The sequence below is a fragment of the Barbatula barbatula genome (assembly GCF_947034865.1).
Source record: "Barbatula barbatula genome assembly, chromosome: 19".
NCBI classification, from domain to species: Eukaryota; Metazoa; Chordata; class Actinopteri; order Cypriniformes; family Nemacheilidae; genus Barbatula; species Barbatula barbatula.
Window position 1 is genome coordinate 17,318,722 of NC_136782.1, and position 27,895 is coordinate 17,346,616.

Consider the following 27,895-nt stretch of genomic DNA (forward strand, 5'->3'; position numbering starts at 1 on the left):
CAGCCCACACACTGTCTCTGCAGGAAAACATACCATGAAACAGACGATAAGAGGAAAAGGTAAAGTGATTTGTGTTTTGTAATCCGCGAAGGTAGCACACGGTCTCATGCGTTTCCAAAGAAGCTCATGTCTGAATTCAAATTCCAAATAGTTTTCTCCGTCAAAACTACACGTTTGGTGCTACAAGAGACTGACCACTACGTTTAGATCACCTGCCTTACTTTTCCTGGGAGCCTCCTCTAGTGTTGTGCCCTCTAGTGTTGAGTAGTGAGAAATGCAGCTCATGCATTTGTCTGCAAGGCTTGTCCTTTTTATCCCTATAATAAACCTGGGATTTTAGCATCTTTTCTTTCTAAATCTTGTATGTGAGTTTTTACCTTTTGTATGACTTTATATTTTACGAAATTTAGCCTAGTAACCTTATATTTGCATATTTCAGCATTTCCATGTGATTTGTTTTTATCTGTTAGACGATAGAAGGTTCTTTATGTAATATGTAAAACGCCTGAATAGTTAGACATTTGATGTGCTGTAGGTGTGGCTGTGGAAGTGTTTATTTTGAACCTAATGCAATCCAAGTGACGGGTGCCGATTTGAACATGAATAACAATGAAACTTGTCAGTTCAATGCTGCTGCTATAATCTCCTCGACAGTAAGTTTGGGTCTGTCCGTACTACTGTCTTAAAGACTATAATATTATACACTATAATAGACTGTACAGCTACTTTCCTGAATACGTTTAAATTCTCGGATATTTGACGGGAGAACAGAATGTACTAAACAAGTTGAGGTGGCATCTAGATTGCCTTGTTTGATATTTAAAAGTGTAAGACACACTAAAATATTTGGATGACATTCGTGCTAAGCTTATATGATTTTGTTTGTAACGCAGAATGTTTAGTTTGAATCTGTGGATTCAATTGGAATGTATCTTTTAATATTGTGTCGCACAATGACCAAATGAGACTGAAAGAATTGAAAAGTTTTATATGGTGAATTGAAAACACGTTCTGATTCTTTTTATAAATGAAGAGTTTATTTGCAAAAAACAGATATCTCCGTTTAAAGCGGTTTATGTTATCATGTTTTTATTGTATTAGTATGATTGATATTCATTTGAACTCACAAATAAAAAAGACACGGTTTTCGAAATTTTAAAATTTAAAGAAATTTAAAGTTATCTGTTTTTTGCAGAATTTTTCCATTTTTGAATCGTTTCAAAGGTCTTTAAGTCTATCTAAGAATCACTACACAGAGAACCTTATTACCTAACCAATATTGTAACCGACCTGTTAATCAATCTTCATGCAGAAATGATCAAGTCCTTTATCAGTTTTGACCATTTACGTTTTTTTCTTGGTCTAATAATGTCTATGTTGCATGTGGTCCAATATAAATGTTAAGTATTTAAATCCCAGTTCTGTTTAATATCCGAACTGTCAGTATCTCATCAAGCAGCTAGTTTCGTAAAGCCCTCTCTTTGTTTTATGCGCGTTGCTTTATCTGCATTGAACATTTTAAGGTTATACAGCACACTGAGGCCTACAGCATGCGTGAAGGCTTCAGGTACGATCATAAATGAAAAGCACAAAAGGCTTAAAAATGTAGTTACGGAATAGCATGAAATTGCTTTTTGATTCAACATAAAAAAATGTATCGCTTGATTCGTCTAGAACAATTCATAAGTAAAACATGTTCTGTGATCAAGCTCCTCATTTTTTGGGTAGGATGCAGATCAAGTCAGTCTTTGAGAACATTCCAGGTCATGCAAAATCCAATCACCAAACGTTAAGGAAAAGTTGTATATTTGTAAAATGTATATCCACAGTTTGTCAATTTTCATTAAATGTCATACAGGCTCAATCCACATGAAGTCTTTGCTTTCAAGTAGCAGTTTACAATGAAGCATTCAGCAACAAGCCAAACCTTTGAATAAATGATTTCTCAAGCAGAAACTTGTCTCACTTTCTTCTCATACATTTCTACTACACCGGTCAACAAAGCGCCATCGTGTAGAGTCTCAGAATGTTGATATTGAATAATGTATTGCACACACTCCATACATTCAATAGTCTTTTATTATAACAAAGACGTTTCTCTTATTTCACGAGGATTCACGTGGACATACATGTTGACTAAACACATTTCAACCAATAAAATTAAATTGTAACATTTGCTAAATTAGCAAGCACCATCAAATGTTAAACAACGTAGTATAGTTTGATCAGAGGCATTTCAACATAAGATCAAGATACGTTAAGTTAAATTAAGGTAAACACCACCATGATCTTCATTGCTCAATCTGTATGCTTATCAAATCTAAATTGCTTTTCTTATAACTGAAACCAAACACGGCACCATCTTTCATATGTAAAAATCAATGTCCTGGGAAATAAAAGAAACTGAAATACAGCCTCAATGTTTAAGAGAATATTTGATATATTTGCACTCAAACAAAAAAATAGTTTCGCTTGATCCATAAACAACATATACGTCTGATTTGAAGATCATACACTACACAATGTATTGCTTACGACAGGGATTTTCATTTCTTTTTTTACTGTTTACAAGTGCAGTTATGAAGTGCCTGTAGGCAACCTAAGGGCATCAAATAAATAAAAACAAAAGATCAAAGAGATGTAAAAACAAAAACCACACAATTTTAGTTTTTTGTATTTTCCCATTTGGACTATTCCAGCACCATCAGCGTTTACCCTCATTTAGTGCTTTACATTTATAGACATGAAGCCAACAAAAACTACAAATTTCATTAAAGGTTTTTAATGCAAAATCCTTTATCTCCACACGGGCAGACTGACTCAAACATTCACATCACGTCACAGTAAACAAAAGTGCTTTTTCCCCCTAAAATTGTTTTGAGGTCAAACGCGTGACACTAGACAGACAGAGTTTAGAAAGCAACCTTACACGGTTTTGAACATTTGACAGGTCTCATAAGCTTTGTAGTTTGGCACGTTTCCCCCCTAAGGGCCCTTAAAAAACCCTAAAGAAAGCAATATACGCTTCAAGCCGGTAGAAAATGAAACCCAATAAAAATATTGTTATTGGCACTATGCAAAGTCTTGTTTTCACAGTTGAAATGACAGGACCGGAAGTTAAAGGCTGTTTGAAACCTTAACTTGCTCAGATACTTTAATAAAATATGAAAAAGTGAAGATATGCTTGCCTCCATCTGTGCTCTCTCTATTACTTTTAAATTGGCCATCGCGGAAAATATGCGCTGGGATCCCATTGTGGGCTACCACATTTTTAAAAGAAATGCTGCTCTGACTTCTCAAAGTAGTCCTTTGTTATTTCTCCATCTCTCCATTTTTTCTTTATCTTCCACGTGGCTCCGCCCCGCTAACGTGAGCTCCTGTGATGTCACGCATTTTGTGAGCCTGCAGCCGTCTGTCATTCCTGATTCCTCTCAGTACCTGTTCTGATGCTCAAAGTGCCAGCGGTTAAAATCAATGTTGAAAGCCACGATGCTGCCAGATGCCATGCCGGTGATCAGAGTCCTGAAAGACAGAAGATTGTGAGCTATAAGCTTCGATTTGGTTTAATGTTTTATATTTCATGTAGTGAAACGGAAGTTAAACCTCTGATCGTGGGACAGGTCCATGGCTCGTATGCCTGCGTCACAGCCTGGATAGACGTAGAGCTGTTTGAAGTCACAGGCTTGCCACACCTCCACCACCCCGCTGTCTCCTCCGGTCACCAGATTCTGCCCATCACTGCTCAAGAGAAGAGCCTGAGAAATACAGCATGTAAATATAAAGTGACCGGTTAGAATGTTACTTCCTGTTTCCAAACAGACAAACTGAAACTATTATTTCTATTATTCTTATGAAAATGCACACCTAAATAAGTGATGAATTCCTTATTAGGACCAACTCCAAAATAGTTGTTTAGAAAATTCTATATTATTTCAGCAATAAATAGTGTTGAGAACATACTAAAATATAAATGTACAACTTCAATGCACTGTAATTCACTTTCGATGAGAGCGTCTGCCAAATGCACAAATGAAATGTAACATACACGTGTGGAGTCATTCATCTCCATCTGGGCCAGCAGCTTGCCATTGATGCTGAAGTTGCAGAACTGACCCCTGTCGTAATAGATGATGCAGTGGCCCTCACTGGACACTGAGATCAGACGGGGGAGCACACAGTTGTCTGGACCCTCGAGAGCCCTCAGAAGATCACCAGTGATGGTGTGGACCAGACACGGGCCCTCTGTTCAAAAGCGCGACAGGTTCAAGATACAAACATGTCAGGTATTTTAAAGCTTGTAGAGCGATGTCCGTCTCAAAAAAAGATTTAATAAAAAGCAGGAATACTTCATGAGATCAACTCTAAATCTGTACTTTTGGTTACCAGACTTTGCGAACTCAAACACGTATAGTACTGCTTACCAGAATAGTGCACCAAACATTTTTAAATGTTATTATTAATTCACCCAAATCTGTATGATATTTTTTGTTCTGATGAACAGAGAAAAATATTTGGACGAATGCTTGGAACCAAACAGTTCTGGGGCACCATGGTATATTTACAATGTTAGTCATTAGTGCCCCAGAGCTGTTTGCTTTCCAAAATGTCTTTTTTTTGTATTCAACAGAACAAATAAGTTAAGAAAGCAAACTTTCCTACTACTGTAGTCAATAGTGACACAGAACTATTAAATGACGACAGTAGTTGTCATTTTTGGGTGAATTATCCCTTTAACTACATCTATAATACAAACAAAAAGTAGTTGAAAAAGTAGTTTATTTCACTTGACATAAATGAAAGTGAACAAAAATACAAATTCTCAAAAGCATCCCTTAATTCAATAATAGAAACACTTTATATTCCACAATGGCCTTCATACTGTCCTCACCTTTTGCTCCACTGATAACAATTCCCAATTCTGCACACACAGAAACACACACCACTTCATAGTCGTGGCCGGTCAGAACTGCACGGGGTGCTGGGTAATCACCTGACGGAAACAAAAAATAGAAATACATGAGACCGAAAAAATCCAGCATCAGAAAACATTTTTTGAGTGGTGAGTTCAATGCAAATCCACTGCATTTATATGAACCATTCGATTCCAGAAATATTTATAACGTGATCATTTCTGGACAAAATCTTAGCATTAGGTCTTTTATTTTATAAGTAATTCTTGTCTATGAAAGACTTGCTTTTTTTGCCATAAGCAGCACATATACTCAATGTACTTCGTTTAGAACTATAGACTTCACAGCGCTAGAGCCAGAACACCCCTAACAGAACATCTGCTTAAGCGGGCGTCCCCCTCTGAATGATCACTTGACAGTGGTCCACCACACCCTGAACCCCACACACAGTCACATGATGGATGATGGGGAGGGAAGAGGTGATCTGCGGTCACTTAAAGACAACCGTGGTACCTCGGCACCAGCTGGCCAGGTCGATAAACTACCATGAAAGAACTGATTTGAAATTTTTGTTGCTATTTCCTATGAATGCAAACTTTAAAATCCGTGCACATAACAGCTGAGATGTTAAATTAGTTCCTAAGTAATACAATCACACCCTGTCACATGTAAATCTGCCACGGCTGTAATTTCAAGAGCTGTTTATTCGAGAAGTAACATGCGACATCAATACACCGCTGATGGGCCTCCTGTGGCTCTACCCATCACGCTCGAGGAAACTCTGGATTTGTAGACACTCAGTAAGGTAGAGAAGCAATTCAAGCATACGGAAGAGAGAGGCTGGTGTGATTAGCTTGATTTGTGCACTGAGGAAGCAAAACAGTCATTATTAGCCGGAGGGATCAACACTATATTTCTGCATGGATTAAACAACAAGAACGCTTCGGTGGTTCAAGTGATGCTTAACCTTGATTATGGTTTGAACTAGGGCTCAGAGATTTATCGCATATTTGATATCACTGTGCTGAAGATATCAAACAATAGAATATTGTGAATATCAAATACTGTTGAAAATTAAGATTAATGCGCTTAAGACAATAGGAAAATTCAATGTACAGTAGTTCAAAGCTATAGTGGATGATACATGTTTTGATGGTTTGATGTTCAGGTAACAGATACTTAACAAAAGACCATCATCAAACAAAACAATTGTGATCAATCTCTTTCATCGTCTCAAGCAGCCTTTACATTTGGTTATTTAATAAAAACTAGAGGTGACTAATGTAGATCTAGTTTTTGCTTTTATCATCACTTTCGCATTAAACATTTTCAATGTTCTATCCAAATGAAAATGTTTTAATTGAACCAAAAGAAAACGCTTTTACGTATTCTGAAGCAAAACAAACCCCTGTAAAAAACTGTAGTTTTTTCTGGCATCCCAGCTGCTAAAATATTAATGTTTTTATAAAGTAATTGTACATGTTATTCATGATACTTTTGTTTTATTCTGTGAACTTCTAACAATGTTTCTTTCAAATTTCAAATATAAATATTTGCAGAAAATAAAAACTAGAGAAAAAGGTTAAAATAACAAAAGCTCTGTATTTTTTTCAGACCTCTACTAAAACAGAAGTAAATTAAACAAGTTCATATTCACGTAACAAATACTACGGTTATATTTGTAAATGTATTTACATTTACATTATTATTTAGGAAAAGTTAAAAAGATATAGATTTTTTATGTGATAACCTTGATTTTGATCACAGCTTTCATGTGTCTTGACATGTGCCTTTCATGTCACTCCTGAGGTTTGATTATGTTGAAATTCAACAGACACTGGACTGCCTCACTGGCCACAATACATGCTGATTTATTAAGAATCTCTTAATTCTTTTTCTACGGCTGAATATACAAATAAATAAATACGAGAAAAATCAAGAAAAAAGTCTAAACTCTTTTCTTTTAAAGAAATGCATCACATTAAACAAGGTGACATACATGTGTTCGGGCTTTTCAAAGGGATTTGAAAACAGCTGGCAAAAGGACTCCGTCCATAGTCTTGTACTCAGTTACGGGGTATCTATAGACACCGAGTACAAATAGCAAACAGTTTGGCACCGGAGACTGGGGTTCTGATCCATCTCTTGCTGAAAACGCAAAGATCGTAAAGGCATTTGTTTTCAATAAGGTTAATTTAAGAGTTGAAATTTATTTTTATTCAAAATATTTTGGGTTGGGGTTAGGTTATGGGTAAGGGTAGGTGTAGGGCTTTAATATCTCAATAAGTTGCCATCATTATTGTATAAATATAATAATTTACACTTGATGTTTAATGTAGCCTACAACAATACTGAGGTGCAAATAGTAATGTTATCTGCTATTATTTATAACTAAATAGCATCTAACTACGATTCCTATTTAATCTAAAGAAAACACAGTTATTTTCGGTTAGTGTAAATAGCATATCGCTAAGAAATGCTGCTATTTTCACTTACTGTACACAGAACCAACTGCTATTTAAACTTAGTGCAAATAGCCGCTGACTTTTCATTTACACTGACTTTGTGCCGTTTATTTACTCAGGCTCATGAAAACCACAGGCACGCACGTGAGCGGAAACACACCCCGCAATGTTTTTTTTATCTTCCACGATGGTTAAAATATTTATTTGATCGCTTCACTCCCGCGAAAATAGCAAACTTAAAAAGAGCAGGGAACGCGATTGTAGCCTACGCGTTGGTGTGAACCCAGCATTAAAAGTGACCAATCGACGGAGCGGATACATCTGTCCCATTTACATTTAGTCGTTTAGCAGACGCTTTTATCCAAAGCGACTTACAAAGAGTTCAGGGAGCCTTAAGCGATATGAGATAAAAGATCAATAGTACATTAGGTGCTAATACAAAGTTACTAGTTTCAACAAAAGCCAGACCACTACATGTTGAGAGAAGAGAGAGAGTTATTGTTTTTTTTTGTCCCGCCCCCAAAGTCTCAAGTCAACTTGTCGACCAAGCGAGAGGATACGCGTGGATTCTGTTCTGCACTCGAGTTTAAGTACTGAATAATTGCCATATAACGTTATTAACACCCACCTAACGAAGACACAGGTCATTTTATGCACAGCACTCTTAAATAAACCCAGGAATCAATAAAATGACCGCTCCAAATCCAGATGTTCTTGAAAGTCTGCAAGCAATCAAATGTTACTCAGGCCTTAATCAATACAATCCCTGTTCACTGAGACCTCCACAGGGGACCATCTGACAACCCTAAGCCCAGCTGTGAGTGATCCGGGTGGGATGTGTGTCAGCACAGGATCCCCTGGGATTGCCCAGATCACCTTCCCCACAAAAGATTTAATCAGTCCGCAAGCGGGCCCTTCCAGAACCTGGAAACCTCTTGGGACTCTGGTGGTACAGCGACACAATTAAGAGGTGTAAATTGGAGAACAGCCGCTGAAGTTGTGAAGCGCCGGGGTCTTGATTGAGCCGGACGGAATTTTAATCATTGCACATTTAAGAAACGCTCCGGCTTTCTCGAGGAACTGTGAAATCAATTTCTACACCGTGTCGGAGTGCCGCAGGGCCCGTACTCGGATATCTGATGAATATTCATAGAGGTCCCGACATTCTCCATTGAAAGACACATGACAAACATTGTGTGTGGAGAGGCACCAAGTGACACAAAACACACAATACTCAACGTTTCAACGCCACACCGATGCTGTTTTTACATAGTGAGAAAAAATTATTGCATAAATGTTTTTGTTCTGGAAGATATTTTGAAGAATGTTGGAAAGCAAACAGTTCTGCGACACTTTTGACTGCCATTGGCATCCGTCCGAATACCGTTCTCTGTGTTCATCAGAACAAAGAAATTCATACGGATTTGAAACAACCCGAGGGTGAGTACATGATGACAGAATATTTATTTTTGGATGAACTGTCCCTTTAAGGCCTGACTTAAACCTGGTCAAAATTTCAGTTTCAAATACCCTTGTGGCAAACATTTAAAGAAACCACTAGAGGGCACTGTTTGTTTCCCAGTATACCAGATTCAAACATATTCATCCCTATGATGAACCCTTTGAACTGCAGTATTTTGCACCGTTTAACAATTAAATATAACAATCATCACTTATTTGCATTATAACTAAACAGCTAAAGCAATACTATCATTAATTTAGATTTCTCTGTAGCGTTTTAATTAAATACATGGCTTTATGTTTTGTTAATATATGTGAAGCATTCAAAATAATCATAAAGTTAACAAAGTAAGGTATGAAGCTTATATCCTATTAATATATAAATAATGATTTGTGCAAAAGTCTCTTCTGTTTCAAGAGTACAGACGAAGTGCTTCGCGGGGGCACACAGTGAGCAGGTGGGTGTGAATATCATGGGAGTTTTGTTTTCGGCAGGGCTTTACATCTCTAATTGGAGGCAGCCAGGCTGAAATCCTTAATGAACTGTCTGAACATCACTGAAGTTAATGAGAGAACACATTCACCTCAAGCACAGCTTCTGACACGTACAAACAACACGCAATACATCTACACACACACACGACAAGCACAGACACAGCCCGTGTCTGTTTTCTTATTAACATGTTTTCAGCTGTTATTACAAAAAACAGCTTTAATCAGTATAAGGTCCTGCAATTATTCATAACTGGAATGCATTTAGTTGCTATGCAGTTCATATTTTTTTGCAATAAACGGTGAAGCTTAAGAATACATTTACACTTCTGTAAAAATAATTAAAATCATTATCATAAAATAAAGAATATTTGTATATTTTCTGGGACAAGCTTCATTAATCTCAATCTATCATTACTGTAATATTTACTTTGTTCATTGTTGTTGGCATGACTGTATAATCTAGAACGCAGCGATTCAGTTGATGTAGCTGAGGTTGTCGAATCTGTCAGATATACTCACTGTTGTTAGGGTTGTCTCCTATGATATGGTGTCGCCCGCTCCAGTACCACAGCAGCAGCGTGGCGTCCCTGGATCCGGATACGATGTAACAGTCGCCACCGATATAAGATTCTGACCGGGCCAGACATGTGACCACATCCCAGTGCCCGAACACTATCTGTGTGAGTTTACCTGCAAATCAAAACGTGTTAGTTAGGCCTAGAAACATGATACAGAAATGTAATACATATTGTTAAAGGTCCAGTGTGTAATTGTTTGGATGATCTATTGACAGAAATGCAATATCATATACAAAAAAATAAACCATAAAACTAAAATCTTAGCTTTGAAAAAAAACAAAGGAATCTTAGCTTTGTATACTGGGGCAGTTTTACTACACTTATGCATTAATTCTGTTGTTTTCCCCTACTTTGTAAGTCGCTTTGGATAAAAGCGTCTGCTAAATGACTTTTATCTACATTGCACAACGGGTCCCCTTACATGGAATTCACCATGTTGTTTCTACAGTAGCCCTAAATGGAAAAACTGCTCTACAGATCGTGTTTTGTAAATACGTCATCTTCTTCGGCAAAGAAGCGTGAAAGTGACGACAACTTTGTCCTGTGTCAGCCACCATAGTGCTTTGAAAGGGAGGGGTGGAGTGAGCCGTTGGTTGCAATTCGCAACTTCACCGCTATAGATGCCTCTAAACTTTATACACTGGACCTTTAAAGGGATAATTCACCCAAAATTGAAAGTTCTTCCAACATTTATGGCTTTCACTGCAAAACGCAAAAGAAGATATTTTGAAGAACACAGGTAACCAAAATACTTTGACACTCATTGACTTCCACTGTATGGAAACAAACCACTGAGACATTTCTCTGAATATCTTCTTTTGTGTTAGACAGAAGAAACAGTCATAAAGGTCTTGAATGACATTACAGTGAAAAATGGCATAAAGTGTCCCTTTAAATAAATATGGGTAGAAAATACATATAACAGTACTTTAGATTGTTGTATCATCAAATGTATCATCATTTGAAACAATGAGATAACTCATTTTTTTTATCGTGCATCCAAATGATTAAACTGCAGTTGGTTTGTTTTGATTTAAGCCATAAAAATACACCTAACTGACACAATAAAACCAGAAAAATAGAAGAAAACATAATAAAAAACAAGATTTTTGATTCATCTCATTTTGGAAACAAACTCTTCATTTGCTTTTACACCTATCAACATATTACGTAATAGAAAATGAGAGTATTCCATAAACTAAAGTTGTAAATAATCTCATGTCAGTAAATAAACTCTAACCTGTGTCTGAGGAGTAAACACGGAAACTTTTGTCCCAGAAACCGCACACTTGGATGAAACGGTTATCTGCTGTTACCACGAAACACTGAGTGTTGATCTGAATACTCTGGTCAACCAGGTCTGTGATCTGTCGCTTGTTTGTGCCAGAGTTATTCGCTAGAACAGATGCATTTACAATCGGAATTAAATGGAAGCATTTTACAACTCAGTTTTGCAAAAGTATATTATACAAAAGCTAATGTAATGAATTAAACTGTACGCTTCTCAAACCCACCAATCAGAGAGTCCATCTCAATTGGGAGGTGGTGGGCCTGATCCAGTGAGTAACCCGGAGCGCCACGAAGGCCTGCGACACACACACAGTAAAGAGATCAGAAACACAGAGTTCAAACCCTCCACTCCCATTATTCTTAAACACCACTAAATTTCGTCCCACAGACACCTGCCCTGCTTGTCAGAGACAAGTCCGCTTTCTGACCCCTTCCCTACGAATCAGGGGTCTTTTAGACGCCCACCAGACAGATTTCTTGCCGCTTATTGATTTCTTTCTGGTGTCAGGCAGGCCAGAGCTATGGCACCCTTGAGGCAGGCCTGCAGGGCAGAGACAGCCATTTTGCAATCTGGAAGCCACATTAGGAAAATGTGGTGGCCTTATTACGTTGGTTATGTTGTGAGAGCGAGACACATGCGGCTATAGAGGGCCGGTCATCCAGCTGCAGCCATTAGCAGTGTGAGAGAACCAGGTTGCCTCGTTTGGTTCTAACATCACTATGTGTTGCCGTGACAGCTGGGGAAGTGTGAGGCAAAAGGAGAGGCCGTGATAGGCTAATTTAGCCCGTCGCCATGGTGCCCGGCCTCTGACCTGCAGGTGAGGGGGGCTCCTGAAAAGCGACTTGTTGGGTAATGCCGTTCACACATGGTCAAGTGGTAACATGTGGACAGGATATTCGTTAGAGGGAGGGTGTTAAATTACATTTTGGGGAAAAAAGAAAGTGGTTTGGTGGTTGTCATTACATTTTTATATTCTAGTGTGTGGCATTTGTTGTACACGTGGGTCATACTGCATGTATTGTTGTATGCATACTCATAAACACTATAAAAAAAGCTATAGAAGAACATAAAAATAAATAAATCATATCCTTTCTGTTTAAAAATAAATAAATCATATCCTCTCACCCACGGTGTTGTGCCAGCGGTTGACGGCGAAGAGTCGGCTGCAGGTGATGGTGACGACAGCGGGGAGGGTCAGGTGGGGCAGCGTGTTGGCCGCCACGTGAGTGACCGGGGAGTTGGAGGGAAACTTTAACACCATGATGACATCCTGTTGCATCTGATCCTTAAACATGAGCGAATTCTGAGGAAGGAAACACTAAAGAGAAAAGAGAAAGGGAGAGATGGAGCCATTAGTGAATTGCTAGTGTAACATGCATTGATGTAGCCAATTCAAGTTCAGCAAATTCAGACTTCATGATTAAAAGGCTTGAAAATATAAACAAACAATTCATAATTGAAAAGCGTGTATGTATTGGCAGATGCTTGATCGACTTGGTCTGCAAGTCTTTATGTGGCCAGTAGGGAGCACTGTTCTCCCGACACAGCTTTCCATTCGAGTCGTTGAGCGGAGTTGTGTGCTCTACAAAGTATGCTAGGTCTGTATGCCATGTATTTGTAGGGCAACTGTGTGTTGCCTTGACCGGACACGTATGGCAGATCATTCAGAACTACGACACTGGCGTAGAAATTACAGAGCGTGTGGACGAAAAGCTCCTGTGCTATATGTTGGGGACCGATTCGAAGGTTGGGCGTGACTGCCCTTGTTTGATATAATAACTTCCCCATTGCCACCCACAATAAACAGACACGTATGCACCAGCACACTGATTTTAATACACACATACACACACGCTGTTCTCACCAGGTGCATGGCGGAGCTGCGAGGAGGATGTGGCTCGATGAGCAACTGAGATGGCGTCTGTCCAACGCTTTGGATCTGAGCCTCTGTGGCCTGCAGCAAGAGAGCGAAAAAGGTGGACATATAAGATGTATATACATATAGAATACTGTATATAGAAAAAAGGAGATGAGAAAAGAGAATAACAGTGCGAGAAAGAGAGAAAGTGTTTGAGAGAAATATAAAAAAGAACATGGTAGAGGAAGAGAGAGCGAGAAGGCTGTCACTATCGATAGGCATCAAAGTGATGGGTCAATGCGTTACTTGACAATGCAAGCAAACCCCCCCCACCCCCGGCTTTACCAAAGCCTGTAGAGTCATCCAAGTGTTAGTATGGAAGAGACAGGCCTTTCCCTATTAACATGCTTCAGTTAACTGTTCCCATTTCTAGGAGCACGGCCCACGAACACCACCTCCCCACCCCTCCCTCGGCAGGCAGACGTTAACCTGGACTGACGCGCAGGCAGGACTGCGGCAGAACCCTCCCTCTCAGATGTTATCGTGCCAGAGACAAAGGGCAGACAAAGTAAATACACTCTGCATCGCATTTGCACACACACAAATATACAACAGCATTATGTCTACCAATACTATTAATTGTAATGATACACTAAGATCACAAATATATTAAACAAGGCACAATATGTAAGATTCGTTGAGAGTTTACTTAAAGGTTCAGTGTTGGAAATTTAGCGGCATCTAGAGGTGAGGTTGGTTATTGCAACCAACGGCTCACTCCACCCCTCCCTTTCGAAGCACTATACCTAGGCTGACATGGAAGATGTGGTCATGTTTTCACTTCTTTGCCGAGGGAGATAACGTATTTTAAAAAAGCGCTCTGTAAAACAGTTCGTCCGTTTATGGCTATTGAAGAAACAACATGGAGAATTCAATGTTTGGGGCTCACTGGAGAGCAGGGTTTTAAAAAACGTTCAGAAGATCTCAGATTTAAAGTCTGTAGGTCGCATGAAAAGTTCAACATTCAGATACGAAGACTGTGGTGACACTGATAAAGTGGAGGTTTGATCTGACACACGGGTCCAGGCTTCAGAGCTCTGAGGGAGAGCTGTTCTGTCTGACTGTGGGAGGTTCTCCGCTCGGGAAGGAAAGATTGATGCGATCAGAGCTTCGGTACAGCCGAGGGGAGCTTGTAGGTGCCTGTCAATGCTACCGTGCACAGTGGCACACGTGCAAACTCTCCACATCTCCTGGGCTCTACACACACGTACACAAACAAACGCATACAAACGCCCTATCAATAACCAACACGGTGACATCCGTCTGTCAGCATTACAGGACTGTGAGGGGGCACGTGGGGTGAAAAACGAATAGAGCTTTGCCTCTGTCTTTATGGACGTTTGACGGACGTTTTGGCTCATACAAGTGTTAAAATAAAAAATCTTATTTGTTTATTTTGAGTTATATAATATATAGTTATATGTTTATTTAATGATTAACAAATAATGAAAATGTAGAACATTTTAAAAGTATTTTTATTTAAATACAGTACATTGACAGTTTTTTGTTGCAGTGGAAATAGTGGATATTAAGAATTTTATATCATAAAAAAGCTTTATATGTTTACTTTAAAGTTTGAGTTGTTCAACTTTAAAGACTCTTAAATATCGCTACTGTCCGTCTGAAACCCCGTGGCTCCATATATTTTGTGATTTTAATTTGTTTGCCATAAATCATTAATATTAGTTTATGTTTGTCACAGCGTTTTGCCAATATTTAACAAATAAAAAGTATTAAAAGTGCTTGTCAACTTTGACAACTTTGATTACAGTATGTAATCATTTGAAAAGTAAACAGTGTTTTTCAGTTTGTTAAAAAGAAGCGTATTTGGACATCCAAGGTTTTCAGAAGGAGATCAACAATACTTCCAGCTGCACAAATTTTGTATTCGATCATCCATTTTGCTAAATATTTTTACATAGCCTTACTTAGTACTAAAGATATTAAGGATGTATTATCCCAGAATGTTCTTTACATTATGTTGGATGATTTTATGTAACTGTAAATCACAAAAATGACTTAATCTAAGTTTTCACAGACTGGGTCAACCTTCATTTAACTTTTTGTACACCTAAAGTGGAGCTTTAAAGCACTTCACCAATACAAAAAAATAACAAATAACAGAAAACCAGAAAAATGGTCTCAGACGTGATCTAGGCCTAAACCTATTAGCAAAATTAGACCAAAAGCGAACTCTCATGACTCACTGCCATCACATTTGGCAACAATTAAATGTCAGTCTGTGCAGTTTTACAATGCTGTCTGTCAAACAATAATGTGCTGGTATTATAGCTATTTTAGGTTAGACTTGAGAACCGGGGTCACGATGTCTGCTCAAATAATGTAATCTGATCTCGAGATCTGAGAGAAAAACGCAGCCATGTGGAAAGTATCACTATATTTCTGCCATCTAACAAAGACAGCAGAAAAAAGAAGGAAAGAAAGAATTTCCTCAATTGGTGAATATAAGCAAACTGCATGGATTTTATATTTTTACAAAAGCAGCAAACAGTGACCACCAATGAAAAGCATGAACTTTTTTCATGGCCCAGATTGGTTAAGACACCGTGTAGAGACAATGGCAGATCAGAATCACAAGGGAAGCCGATAACGTAAACATAAAAAATAACTGAAAATCCATTACACCCCCTTTACATTACATATATGCACCTATTACAGGTTATAGCTGAGGTTATGTGTGGGGCATGTCTGTTGAACCACGGGGATGTGTCAACGCAGCCACAATGTCAATTGGTTGCTCATCCGAGCCCAGGAAAAAAAAAATCACATTTTATCACAAACAGAAATCTGTAGCCTCTAAAGGCAGTTCATTACTATAATCCAGGTTAAGACATTACTATAATCCAAGTTAAGCCCCTGCTCTTTGCAGTCGATAAGACACCTTCAGCACCTTCACCCACCACGCAATGGTAAAATGAACACAAGACATCCATCATAACCTGTGGGATGTCAATCACACGTTTATCTCTGGATGAAACTCTCAGCTGTGTGGAAGTACGTCAAAAGTCAGATCACAATGAAAACAGAAAAATAAATCTTTAAAATATTGTTGGGTCAAAAAATACTAGCAATGATTACTGATTTCTTTGGATATTAAACTTGGAAAGGCCAAAAACTTATCTAAAAAAAATCTAAATGAATGAAACTACATAAACTATATGGGGATTTTCTTTCTTCGTAAACAGATTTTCCTACAACACAATCTTCCCAACTCGAGTCCACAGACTCCGTCTTCAACTGCTGCCATTTTGATTCGACTCAGGAACGAGTTATGACCCTTAACTCGGGAGTTTGACATTTTAAGGCCGTAATTGCAGTGCTTAATGTCAGAGCTGTGGATGCACCTGTCACTTGGGAATGAATCAATAGCTTGAAGGTGACGGTCACATTTCTGAGAGAGATAGCAGACAGGCTTTTCTCCCTCCCTGTTTCACCTCTTCAACTCGACCGATGAATGAGACACAAACAGGCGCAAACTGAGAATTTGCTCAATTTTGAGGCATTTTTGACATTCAGCTCGAGGGGCGTTGAATAACTTGTTGGACAAATAGAGTAAAAGGAATTCGGTTTTGCCTTTAAAGAGTCAAGAAAGGGGTCAACGTTCCTAAGCATTTAAATGTCTAAAGGGGGCTTGCTCGGATGACATAAGCATTATATACTCTATTAATGAAGGCGGGTATACAACATGATGGCTTTTAAGAGCTCGGAAGTCAACAACTGCCAAATAAAAGCAGTTTCTCCGAGCCTAACAAAACTCACTGTCAGCCGCCAATGAACTCAAAGTGCCGGACTGTTTGCAAAGAATGTGACCACATGAAAGCGAGGTAATTGCCATTGTCTGGAATGTAGCGCTGAATGATGAACAGCAAAGCTTTCTCCATATTGTTTGATAATTAGCCCCCCTGTTCGGTGAATGATTTGCATAGTGGTCACTTGACAAATAAAGGCAGTCCTGGAAGTGACAGTATATAAATGACTTGTTTTGCAGACAGCAGATGGTGGGTATCACAGGGAGCGAACGAGATAGAGGAAATGAGAGTGAGAGAGAGAGAGAGAGAGAGAGAGAGAGAGAGAGAGAGGTGGATGGGAGGGATGGGGTAGACACTGGAAGAAATACACTGCCTACCAGCTGCTACTGTTGAACTGGTTTCATATCCACATAGACAATTAAGTCATTTTAAAAAACGTTGAAGGAGTCACTAGAGAGTATTGTTTGGAAAATCAATAATATTGATTTACAATTGCTTGATGAATTCAATTTTTCTGAATAACCAATATATAAATACTATCAATCATTTAATTTTTCCCCCCCACACACACACATATGTGTAATTATTATTTTATATATATATTTATTAATGTATTCCAGCGTTTTCTTATTTTTCAATAATTACAAATTCATTTACTGCATTCTTAAAAGCAAGACGATGCTGATTAAGGCAAGCATCACTTCTGCTTGTCCCTTTACTAATTTTGCCCTAGCAACACCCTAGTAACAGCATAGCAACACACTGGCATCGCAAAGAACATCCTAGTGTCGCGCCGTTGACCTCTGCCAGGCACGATTCAAATATTTTCAGAGAAGTACAAATTGTGTTCTTGGTGCTACAGAAATCACCCATTACACATTTGAATAAACCGTAGACTTTCTATTTTGAGTGTAACAGTTATCGCGCTTGAGCCTGTAAATGCAAAGTGTGTGAATCAGCAGTTTGAGTTTCGCTTTCCCACTAGATGCATCTGCATGGCAAGATCTGAATGACATTCATACAAGAGATTATATTGTTATGTGCTCGATCTGCTAGATGAAAGGCTTATTACACGATTATGACTAAAATACCCTAGTTTTGAGATACCGTATTGTCAAGGGGCGTGAAAACAATAATAGTTAACCTGTGATTGCAATAACTTATAAACATACTTTCACTAACAAACTTAGCGACAGCATTTACATAACACTCGCAGTATATAAGCGACAAACTCCAACAATAAAACAAAAAATGTCACTAAAACTATGATTTTCAAAAGCTGCATCTGCTTATGTGACGATGCTGTTGTCATGGTGATGTTGCCAGGACGACCCACCTCACGCAGCGGGGGATCACTGGCGAGGCTGTCGAGGTTGACGGAGCCCTCGTAGGTCAGGTGGTGAAAGACGTTGAGGGCTCGCACTGCCTCAGGCCCGCGTTGCTTGTAGCCAAAAATAAGGTCAATCCACTGGTGCAGCTGACACGATACAAACTCGCTTTCCAGGGCCTGTCAAAGAGAGCGGGGCAATTAGAGGTGAAAGGTACACATACACAACATGAAGACAAACACACGTGCGAAAAAAAACACACATATGCACGGACAAACACACTCTGGGAAATGTTTCCTGTTTTGGATAGGCTGCAACAGTCGGGAGACCAACACAAGAGGGGCTGAAATATAAATAAAAAAAACCAAGATGCTTATTTAAGGTTTTAAACAAGTGTCTCTTTGAACCGATAATGCAATGCAGGGAAATTTTCATTTTGGGTTTAGCTTAATCAACATATAAATATATACATACATAAAAATGGTACATTTATACACACACACACACAATATATCATCAAATAATTGGTTGTTTGGTTAATAGGGGTGTAGTTGAAACATTATGGTTCAAGGACCTGCTACAAAAGAAATGAACAAAGAAAAGCCCATATATAAACACTTCTTCACGTACACAAACCCACTCAAACCCCGCTGCTGGAATTTACACACTCGTTCTCACATCAGGAATAACAGCCATTACCAACAGAGCGAGCCGTAGAGCGCAAGGGCTGAGTTACCCGCAGGGCATGTCATTACAATCGAAAGTGACACATGCAAAGATGGGAACACTAAGTGAAGAGAGAGATAGAGAGAGAGAGAGACGGTGCACAAAGACAGGAAGAGGGGATTAAAAAAAGAGAGGAGAGAGACAGATATTTTGACTCGCCAAAATACTATAAAAAGCCAAATTCATTCTATTAAATTAGAAACTGGTAACACTTTACAAGTCGTAGTTAATGCATTAGCTTACATGAACTAACAATAAACATTGCTTCTACAGCATTTACAGTATACATTTTTACTAATATATATTTAAAATAAAAAAATTGACATTAGTTAAAGAGACAGTTCCTCCAAAAATGTTAACGATGTCAACATCTACTCGCCCTCAAGTAGTAAACCTGTATACCTTTCTTTGTTCTGTTGAACACAAAAGAAGACATTTTGAAGAATGTAGAAAACCAAACAGTTCTGGGGCACCATTGACTACTCTAGTAGTTTCATTTCCTACTATGGAAGTCCATAGTGACCCAGAAGAGTTTGGTTACAAACGCTCTTTCAAATATCTTTCTATTTGTTCAGCATAACTTAAAAAATGATATAGGTTTACTACTTGAGTTCGAGTAGAGGATGACATAGTTTTAATATTTGGGTGAACTATCCCTTTGATGCACCATGAACAAACATGAATAACTGTATATTGTATATTTGTTAGATATACAAAAAAGTATATTGCTCATTGTTAGATCATGTTAGTTTATGCATTTACTAATGTTAACGAATACAACCTTATTGTAAAGAAAAAGTAAGCATATGGGTAGTTGACAAATAAACCACACGTGTCCAGGTGTGACTCAGCAAAACAGTGCAGACAAATCTCACTTGTGCTATTTATATCATATTAATATGAATAATATATAATAATAAATAATCAAGAGTTTATTTTCTTAATGTTTGCTTTTGCACCATAGGACTTCATACGGTTTTTTGTCAACTACCCATATATCAAATACTACTAGATGTTTCGAGTTCCAGAAAGGATTTCTGTTCATACTCTTGCTTTAAAAGACAGCCAGGCGCAAGCATGTTTGTGTTTGTCTGAATAGCTGAATGTGTTAAAGCACAAAGAAACGAGTGAGACCGGAGGAAAGGTCACCTCCACAACACACACCACTGTCACTGCAACTGAAAAGGTCAAGTGTGTTTCCTTCACTACACACACATTCTCATCAGGCATCACGGTTTAATCCTTCAATAGGGCACAACTGTGACTTTACAATACAATACACGGTCCACAACATTCTCAATTTACACACCCTGAGGTATATACAATTCCCATTTCTCCCTTTGGGTCACTGTGTTTTTATGAGTACACACAGCCATTGTAAGAGGGCAGTACTAGATTTCTATCCCAAACTAGTCTACAGGGACCGGCGGGAAACGCACACACATCCGTAAGGTCCTGTCTGCTGAGAGCTAAATCAAGATTGATGAAGGCAGCATTAGGGTAACATTATAATGGACAGTGCATGGTCCGGTCCTCGGTGACATCATAGAGGTCAGAGGTATATTACATTAGTATCGAGCACTGCGCTATATTACAACCTTCACCATGAAATAGCACAACACAGAAGCCGGCAGAGGACAGGGATTCTTTATCAAATGAATGAATGAGTGTCATCTCCGTGGGGCAGGATGCAAGCGGGTGAGATATTAAATACTGGATTTTTCTCCCACTGGACTGGAAGAAATCGAGACTCTGTAAAATTGCTTCAGATATTGGATAGGTTAATGTACTATATTTGAATGGCACAAATAGAGTTAAAATATATTGTGGAATAAACATACAGAAATCTGTGGAATGGGTTTAAACGTGGTTGATGTATTTCATTAACATTGTTTGAATGCGTCTTTACATCCTACTAGCCAGATATTATACAGTGGTCTAAAATATATATATATATATATATATTTCTTCTGTGGGCGTCTCAGGACCATGAAACCGTCATTGTAAACTTGCATTCGGTCCAAAATACAATACAATATAATGTTTATATATATGGCACATTTTAAACAATCAAAGTCGACCAAAATGCTGTACAGGGTATGCAAGACAAATCAGGTCAATAAGATTCTAAGTAATAAAACACACACTTTAAAATAGATAAGGTTCATCATCGTACACCAGGTCAAAGAATATGAAATGCCAAAGAGACGAAATAAGTTTTAAGAGTAGACTTAAAAATAGATCAAGTTGAGGCAGTTCTGATATGGACTGGGAGACTATTCAACAACTAAAGATAGGATTCACTTGCATTTAAAGGGATAGTTCACCTCAAAATGGAAATTCTGTCATTATTTACTCACACTCATGTCATACTCATACCAAACCTGTATGACTTTCTTTCCTCTGCAGCCACACAAAAGACGATATTTTGAAGAATGTTGGTAACCAAACAATATTGGCCCTCCATTGACCTCCACTGTATGGACACAAAACCACTGAAACATTTCTTAAAATATATTTTGTGTCCCACAGACAAAAGAGTCATTCAAAGGCTTTAAATGACATGAGGGTAAATAAATTGATGGTTCACTACCGTCAAAAATGATTGACAATTAGAATACAGTTAAGATTTGTGGTATGGTGCTGTTCTGGGCAAAACTCCCTGCCCATCCCTGGAGCCAGCATGAATAAGAGCAGAGAGGGCAGTGATAACCCCCCTCAGGGTAAACAGAACCAAACAAGCAGATGTCATAAGTTCTTTAAAACATTTAAGTGTGACGCATAATTAAAATGTAGTTGAGAGTCATGAAAAGCAATAACAGACGTCGAGTACCGATGGTAAATGTGAGGTGGAGCTGGGGATGGAGGAGGGTAATTTGCTCTTGAGCAATGCGATAAGCTGCTATTTGCTGAACGAATTTAAAACGGAAACTGTGATTGCATCATATTCTATAGGTAGAGGAGGATCCGCTGATGCAAGCTTGACAAATGTGACCTGTCAGAACTAACACTATACACTTAATTTTTGGGTGAAGTATCACTTTAAGTTCTGACAATAACCATACATTTTGTTTATGCTTCTGTTTATAGTTTATGCTCATATGTGCTTGGTGAATAAAAGGTAAATGCCATTATTGACACAGCTCTGAATGGGGGTGGGATCTTTCCCCTTTAATGCTTTCAAAGCTAGCTTGCTTTTGCTAGCCTCAAATTTTGTTTAGCAGATTTTAGCAGAGCGAAGTATTTATTCAACAGCTAAAAACATTTTCAAGAATCCAGACAATTAAAAAACAAACACGTGAGAATTGAGGTATAGTGTTGGGTTGAATTTGTTCTTCTTTAGGCTTAGACATCATTGAAGCAGATGATTCGGTACAGAATGTTTTGTATAGAAAGTTCAGAGAGTGTGTTGACTTACCATTCTGTTAATCCTGACAAAGTCCTCTGGTTTCTTTGCCCAGGCTGGTAGTTCTACATCACAGACAGGAACACCATCATCTCTGTCACCCATACAGTAGCCATTACTGTTTATAAACATATCTGGCAGATAGTAGAACTCTGGAATTAACTCCTATGAGAAAAAAGATAAAGTTGACTGAGTAAATACAGAAGGTAACGTTTTGTTGTCCAATTAATCAAAATGTTGGCCATGTTTCAGACTGGGGAAAAGAACCCCAGGAGACGAGTGAAGGACCATCGGAGAACGTTTAAAAATGCTTCCCAGAGTATGGGAATGTGTGGCGAACGCACGATGATGGGGGAGGGTGAAAATACAATCTAACCACGAGATATGACACTAAACTTCGTTACGTCAGTTTGAAGTGAGCTTTACCGGCAGGTTTGGTTTTAGTGTGCCCCAGTTAAGAGACACAATAGGAATTGGAAACGTTCACCACAAACTTCAAGTAAAAAGCTTCGAACTTTCAAAAGAGATGAAGAGCCCCATCTTTCATGTTTTACTGCTCAAAACTCTCTACGAGTGTCACTCATTTCTGCTCAGTAATTCTTTACATGCTTCCCTGACCTCGACAGCCTCTTATCCAGCGAGGTTGCCGCATTCCTAATCCTTCTGCGTTCTCACTGCCATATCACAGCAAATTACCCATAATTCCCTGTGAGAGAAGCCTATGTACATTGGAGCATGTGCACACGAGGAATGTGACCTCCTCTCCGTTTAGTGTCACTCAAAAGCACTTGCCTTTGAAGAACCTTTAAAATAATTTAAGAACTCATTCTGGCCGTACACTCCAGAACCTGACAGACTGTTTTATTCCCACTGTAACAAAAAGAAAGTTTTGGTTAAAAGTTTTACATCCTTTTAGAATAAAGATCCATTTAACTAAATCAGTGTTTGTAGGAGAGAAAAAAATCAAATGAGTATGTCTGCAATAAATGTAGGCTAGACAGCTTTTAAGAGCTAACAGGCTTTTTTCAGCAACCTACACAAACAAAGTCAACATTTAGCGTCAAAGCTAAAATCCAGTCAGCAAATCTATTTTAAAGTCAACCCCAATATCTAAACTGGATGGCTCTCCGTCCTTCCTATCACAAGAGTCTCGGGTTTGAAACGTTGCAGGCAGTAGCTCAGTCGTTTGGACTGCTAACGTTGTGATGCACGTCTTCGTTCAAGAGCCAATAATTCCTCCGCAGCCTCATAATGGCCTGACAAGTCAATCACACTCAACTCTTCCACTTTACACTGTTCACCCTAATGACACCTTCCTGGAGAGCTGTCACTAGGCACGACTGCTCATCCGTGCCTTCAGACGGAGCTCCGCAAACAGATTATTGAGAAAGGGCTGAGGAATTGAGAGAAAGTTCCTCTCTGCAGGTGGTTGACTGCCGGGGACTATTTGTGAAGGACTATTTTGACAATGATAGGCAACATTTTGTGAGTTATTACAAATGTTTTTAGATTAGCATGGGATACCTAACTTATAGCAATGAAATAGGATTTTATGTAAAAAAAAAAAAGAGTAAATCACAAAAATATGACTTCACTGTAGCTGGGACAAGTAGAGCCATAAAAGGCCAAAATGAAAAGTTACAAACATCAAAAAGGAACACATTTGATCTTGTGTAGTCAGACTGGGCTTCACAGTAGCTTTCACTGGCCAAGGACAGTCAAATGGCCGTCTCACTTACTGTATATGAAACATCAACTCACTTTTTTTATTCAGCATCATGTTTAGGTGCCTGAAAATGTTGTTTCTACATCTCCGATGTAAATGTGGTGACGATTAATGTTTCTAGTTTTGCATGTTTTCTGCATCAGATGTTCATCCGACAGGTAATGGGTGTGATATCTGAGTCACACACTTGAATACATGTATGATTCATAATCTTAAAAACCTTTGTATCTAAGAATGCTTAGTGTAGGTAGTGGTATATTAATACTGTTTATTAAATGGGGATGCATGTAATACTGCATTATGATCTTTATAGGACAAAGCATGTGATCTAAGAACACCAAAGGGCCAGTAAACCTTGGATTTACTCGCCTGTTATGCTTTCAGAGGTAATACTTTTGTTATAAAAATCATGCCGCTCATACATAATGAAAACATCTCCCCGTTCAAACAGGCAAGAATTTAAAGTCCCAGTGAAATAAAAAATTACAATTCAAATTTTGTTCATGAAGTACTACAGTGTTTACTGTAAATAGCGTATCAATGTGGGTCATTCTCTTTTTAAAATTCATGTGCCCTGATAATCTTCAATTAAAATCTCAAAATGCAGGTAGGGTGGTAAATTAGACGGTTTGGGCGGAGCATCAACTAGCTCCTCCCCTTCAACTGTCAGTCTGCTCCCAGCTCTATTTCAAAATGAAATGGCCGTTTTTATATATCCACTTCAACTACAGTGGAAAAAATGCAAGCCACGCCCACTATTATTTCATTCGAAATTCCGTTTTACTCGGAAATGCGTCAATATAGGGAAGTAAAAACTATTGCAACTTCTGGTTCATGGGGAAATAACGTAATTTTTTGTCTTAGAGTGGTGACCATTGTTTAACATGATCCATGGAGACAGTAGAGTGCTTCAGAGAGAGGCTCATATTTGCTAACATATAATGTTTCTCTGTTCTGTAGGGCCGTTCACTTGCTAGCTGTGTATTGTCCGCACCTCATGTTGGTGAATGCTGTTCCCCAGCCTCGGGTAGTAAAAAGCCTTGCCTTTACATAAAAGACTACCTTTTAAATAGCTTTTGTCATTAATGCTTTATTAATTGCCCGGGGCGAAGCTAACCCGTCATGAAGTGTGCATGAAAAGCATGACACTTTTAGGTCAGCGCAAGTGAGCTTGCTGCGCTGCAGAAAGGGTCTCAAACGGAGCACAGGCAACGGGGAACAACCATTATAGTGATAAAGCGATGCTGCTTTGAAATATGCGCACGATATTTCACTTTAACTGTTTAAGAAGAAAAATGTTAATACATTAAAATAATAACCATTTACACTGTTTTTAAGCCACAGAAATGTCCTACTAGTGAGAAACAAAACAACAAAATCTCACCTTTACATCCGCAGTGTCGCGTTGGCAGTGTCGCCATGAGCGCGCGATACCAGAGAAAGTGCGGTTTGGGTGATCAAACTTGTTGCCGTTGGCATTAAGAAAAAACGTGGTGAAAGGCTCCTGCAATTGAAAAGACACAAAACAACACTGTCACATTTTAAAGAAACTTTTATTGACCCACATACTCTCCAAAACATCTTTTCTAATGTGTGAAAACAGTCGCAGAAATCTCTCTTGTTTTTTCTAAACTGCTAATTAGTCGCTATTTGCAACAAATCCGTGTCGTTTCGCAAAGTGCTAATGCTATTCAGCACCCGAAAACATCATACGAACAAAAAGTAAATTCATCTAGATTTATTTCTATGGTAATTGGATTCAGTCTCTTGACGGGGTGCTCTCCACCGCTCTGGGAAACGTTCCGTTTGCACAAACATCTCAATGTAGCGACTCGTCTGTCAGATTATGAAGAGTTTGTGGAAGGTTTTTTCTTCGCTCATTTTCTGTAACAGTGCCCGTGGCGAAGTTAATTATATGGCCTGTTGGCTGAGGAGCTCAGCTCTGGCTCTAATTGGCAGATTCAGGGTCATCAGTCTGGGTTGGCAGTACGAGGAGTTGACATGGAGATGCTGGATAAGCCAGGGGAAAAGATGATGGTGTCTACAGCCTCACTCAAGTCTGGAGAGAGAACTGCCAGGGGACCCTTCCAAATCATCATCATCAACGCAATAGGCCGCCTGGGAAGAGCCAATTATTCAGTTTTCATTATGTGTTTTAATTTTTTTCTCCCAGAGATGGATAGTTGAAAGACGTATTAACGCCAGTTATATAATAACTGTAACATTCTTGAAAACATTAAAGTAATAGAAAAATCACCGTCATGTCATTTAAAACCCGTAAAACTACTACGTTAGTCACTTTAATAAAATAATATAGTGCGTCTTTGTAATGTAATCAGCAGAAAAAGAAAAAAAGAAAACATTTATGTCACTATCAAAATCATCTTTAAGCAACAAATACCAAACGCATTTTTTTTGGAGAGGTTTGTTGGAATTACTCAATTTAATCATGTACATCGGTACCACATGATTTAACTGAGTTTTTAACATAACATTTTTTTGCCATTTAAAAAAGCTATGTTAAAATACGTAATTAAATCGTGTGGAACCGATGTACATTATTAAATTAGTAATCCCAACAAACCTTTTTCTCAATGCACAATAGTGTATTGTTTACTACAGTACATTGGTGAGACCTAGTGGTATGATGTAACCAATGTGAATTTGTTTTCCAGGAACCCGGACATCAAACCCAATCCGCTCCACTTCATTTTCTAGGCTGATCTGAGTTGTTGTAGCTTGCAGATCCTTGTGCGTTTCACTACGAGGGATCATCATGCACCGCTGGTCTCAAATCAGCCCGTACGAGACACTCTCAGGGTAAGCGAGAACGTTATCAGGAGACAATGATGGACATGTTTCCCCGCGCTCTGCGTGCTGTCTGAGGCGCATAAAGTTGTCACGTGCCAGAGCGTAAATCATTACACAGAGCTTTTTGACTTCCCTCTCACATATGCCTGTTTACCAGCCTGTGAAATCCACTCACTGGCCCTCTGTAGTGGAACATGATGCTTGTGAATTGAGATGTTGAGGTTGATTCGCCTCCGCCTCGAAAAGATGTACTAACGTGCATTTTGATTGACAATGATGTGATCCACTATCTGGGCTTGAGCTATTGTTGTGAATTGGAATGTTTCAAAACACACAGATCTGGCGGCATCATTTCAATGTCAAGATTAAAAAATATAAATACATATTGATTTTGCATGACATGATTCTAACAGTGTGAGTGACATTACCCTATTGAGTAAACACAAAAAAGATCACAGAAAGAATGTTTCCACTATAATCACTCACATATTCATAATGGTGAGATGGATGAATACTTCCTCATATTAAAGATGACCAGCACAATAAAACGTAACATTCCACAAAAGGCGTAATGAGATTCAGAGGCAGTCTGCCGCAGACGCAGCTGCCTAGTTAACTGCTTACCAGATGTTGAGGGCATCATATTCCTCTCATCCATCCAATCAAAAATACTTACGATTCTGACAAGCCAATGGAGAGTTGCGGCTGTGGTGGAATAGTGAGATGTATAGTGGCATGGTGGAGTTTCCTCGTTCCACGATTCATAGCGTTCCGCGTAGAACACGGCGCGCTTTGGATTCAACGCTCCGATTGGCTGAGGAAACACATGGGAAAAAATTAAGATAAACCTTTGACGCACATCATACTATTAGGCATGCATTTAAATAAAAAGAAAAATTATTTTCGTTTCCCAAAATCTTTTGGATTAAATATACATAATTTATATAAACCGAAAAAAAATTCATGCAAATTCAATTTGTCACGCCCCTATAAATTCAGGGTGTAGAGGC

The 27,895-nt window shown here is 38.7% G+C and overlaps 1 protein-coding gene across 3 annotated transcripts in view; it reads right to left on the bottom strand.

Annotated features, from left to right (window-relative positions):
- Positions 1-2,062: 2,062 nt before the first annotated feature.
- The window catches only part of nbeab (neurobeachin b), a 208,719-nt gene continuing 182,886 nt past the window's right edge, over positions 2,063-27,895 (bottom strand). For all 3 annotated transcript variants that reach the window (XM_079481818.1, XM_079481820.1, XM_079481819.1), the window contains 13 exons: positions 27,562-27,699; positions 25,459-25,578; positions 22,361-22,513; positions 18,225-18,395; positions 13,065-13,154; positions 12,326-12,518; positions 11,424-11,495; positions 11,150-11,305; positions 9,851-10,021; positions 4,889-4,990; positions 4,046-4,242; positions 3,604-3,755; positions 2,063-3,522 (listed from right to left, as the gene is read on the bottom strand). In XM_079481818.1, the coding sequence (XP_079337944.1) occupies positions 3,432-3,522; positions 3,604-3,755; positions 4,046-4,242; positions 4,889-4,990; positions 9,851-10,021; positions 11,150-11,305; positions 11,424-11,495; positions 12,326-12,518; positions 13,065-13,154; positions 18,225-18,395; positions 22,361-22,513; positions 25,459-25,578; positions 27,562-27,699 (1,806 nt within the window). In that variant the 3' untranslated portion in view covers positions 2,063-3,431. The remainder of the gene's footprint in view (positions 3,523-3,603; positions 3,756-4,045; positions 4,243-4,888; positions 4,991-9,850; positions 10,022-11,149; positions 11,306-11,423; positions 11,496-12,325; positions 12,519-13,064; positions 13,155-18,224; positions 18,396-22,360; positions 22,514-25,458; positions 25,579-27,561; positions 27,700-27,895) is intronic.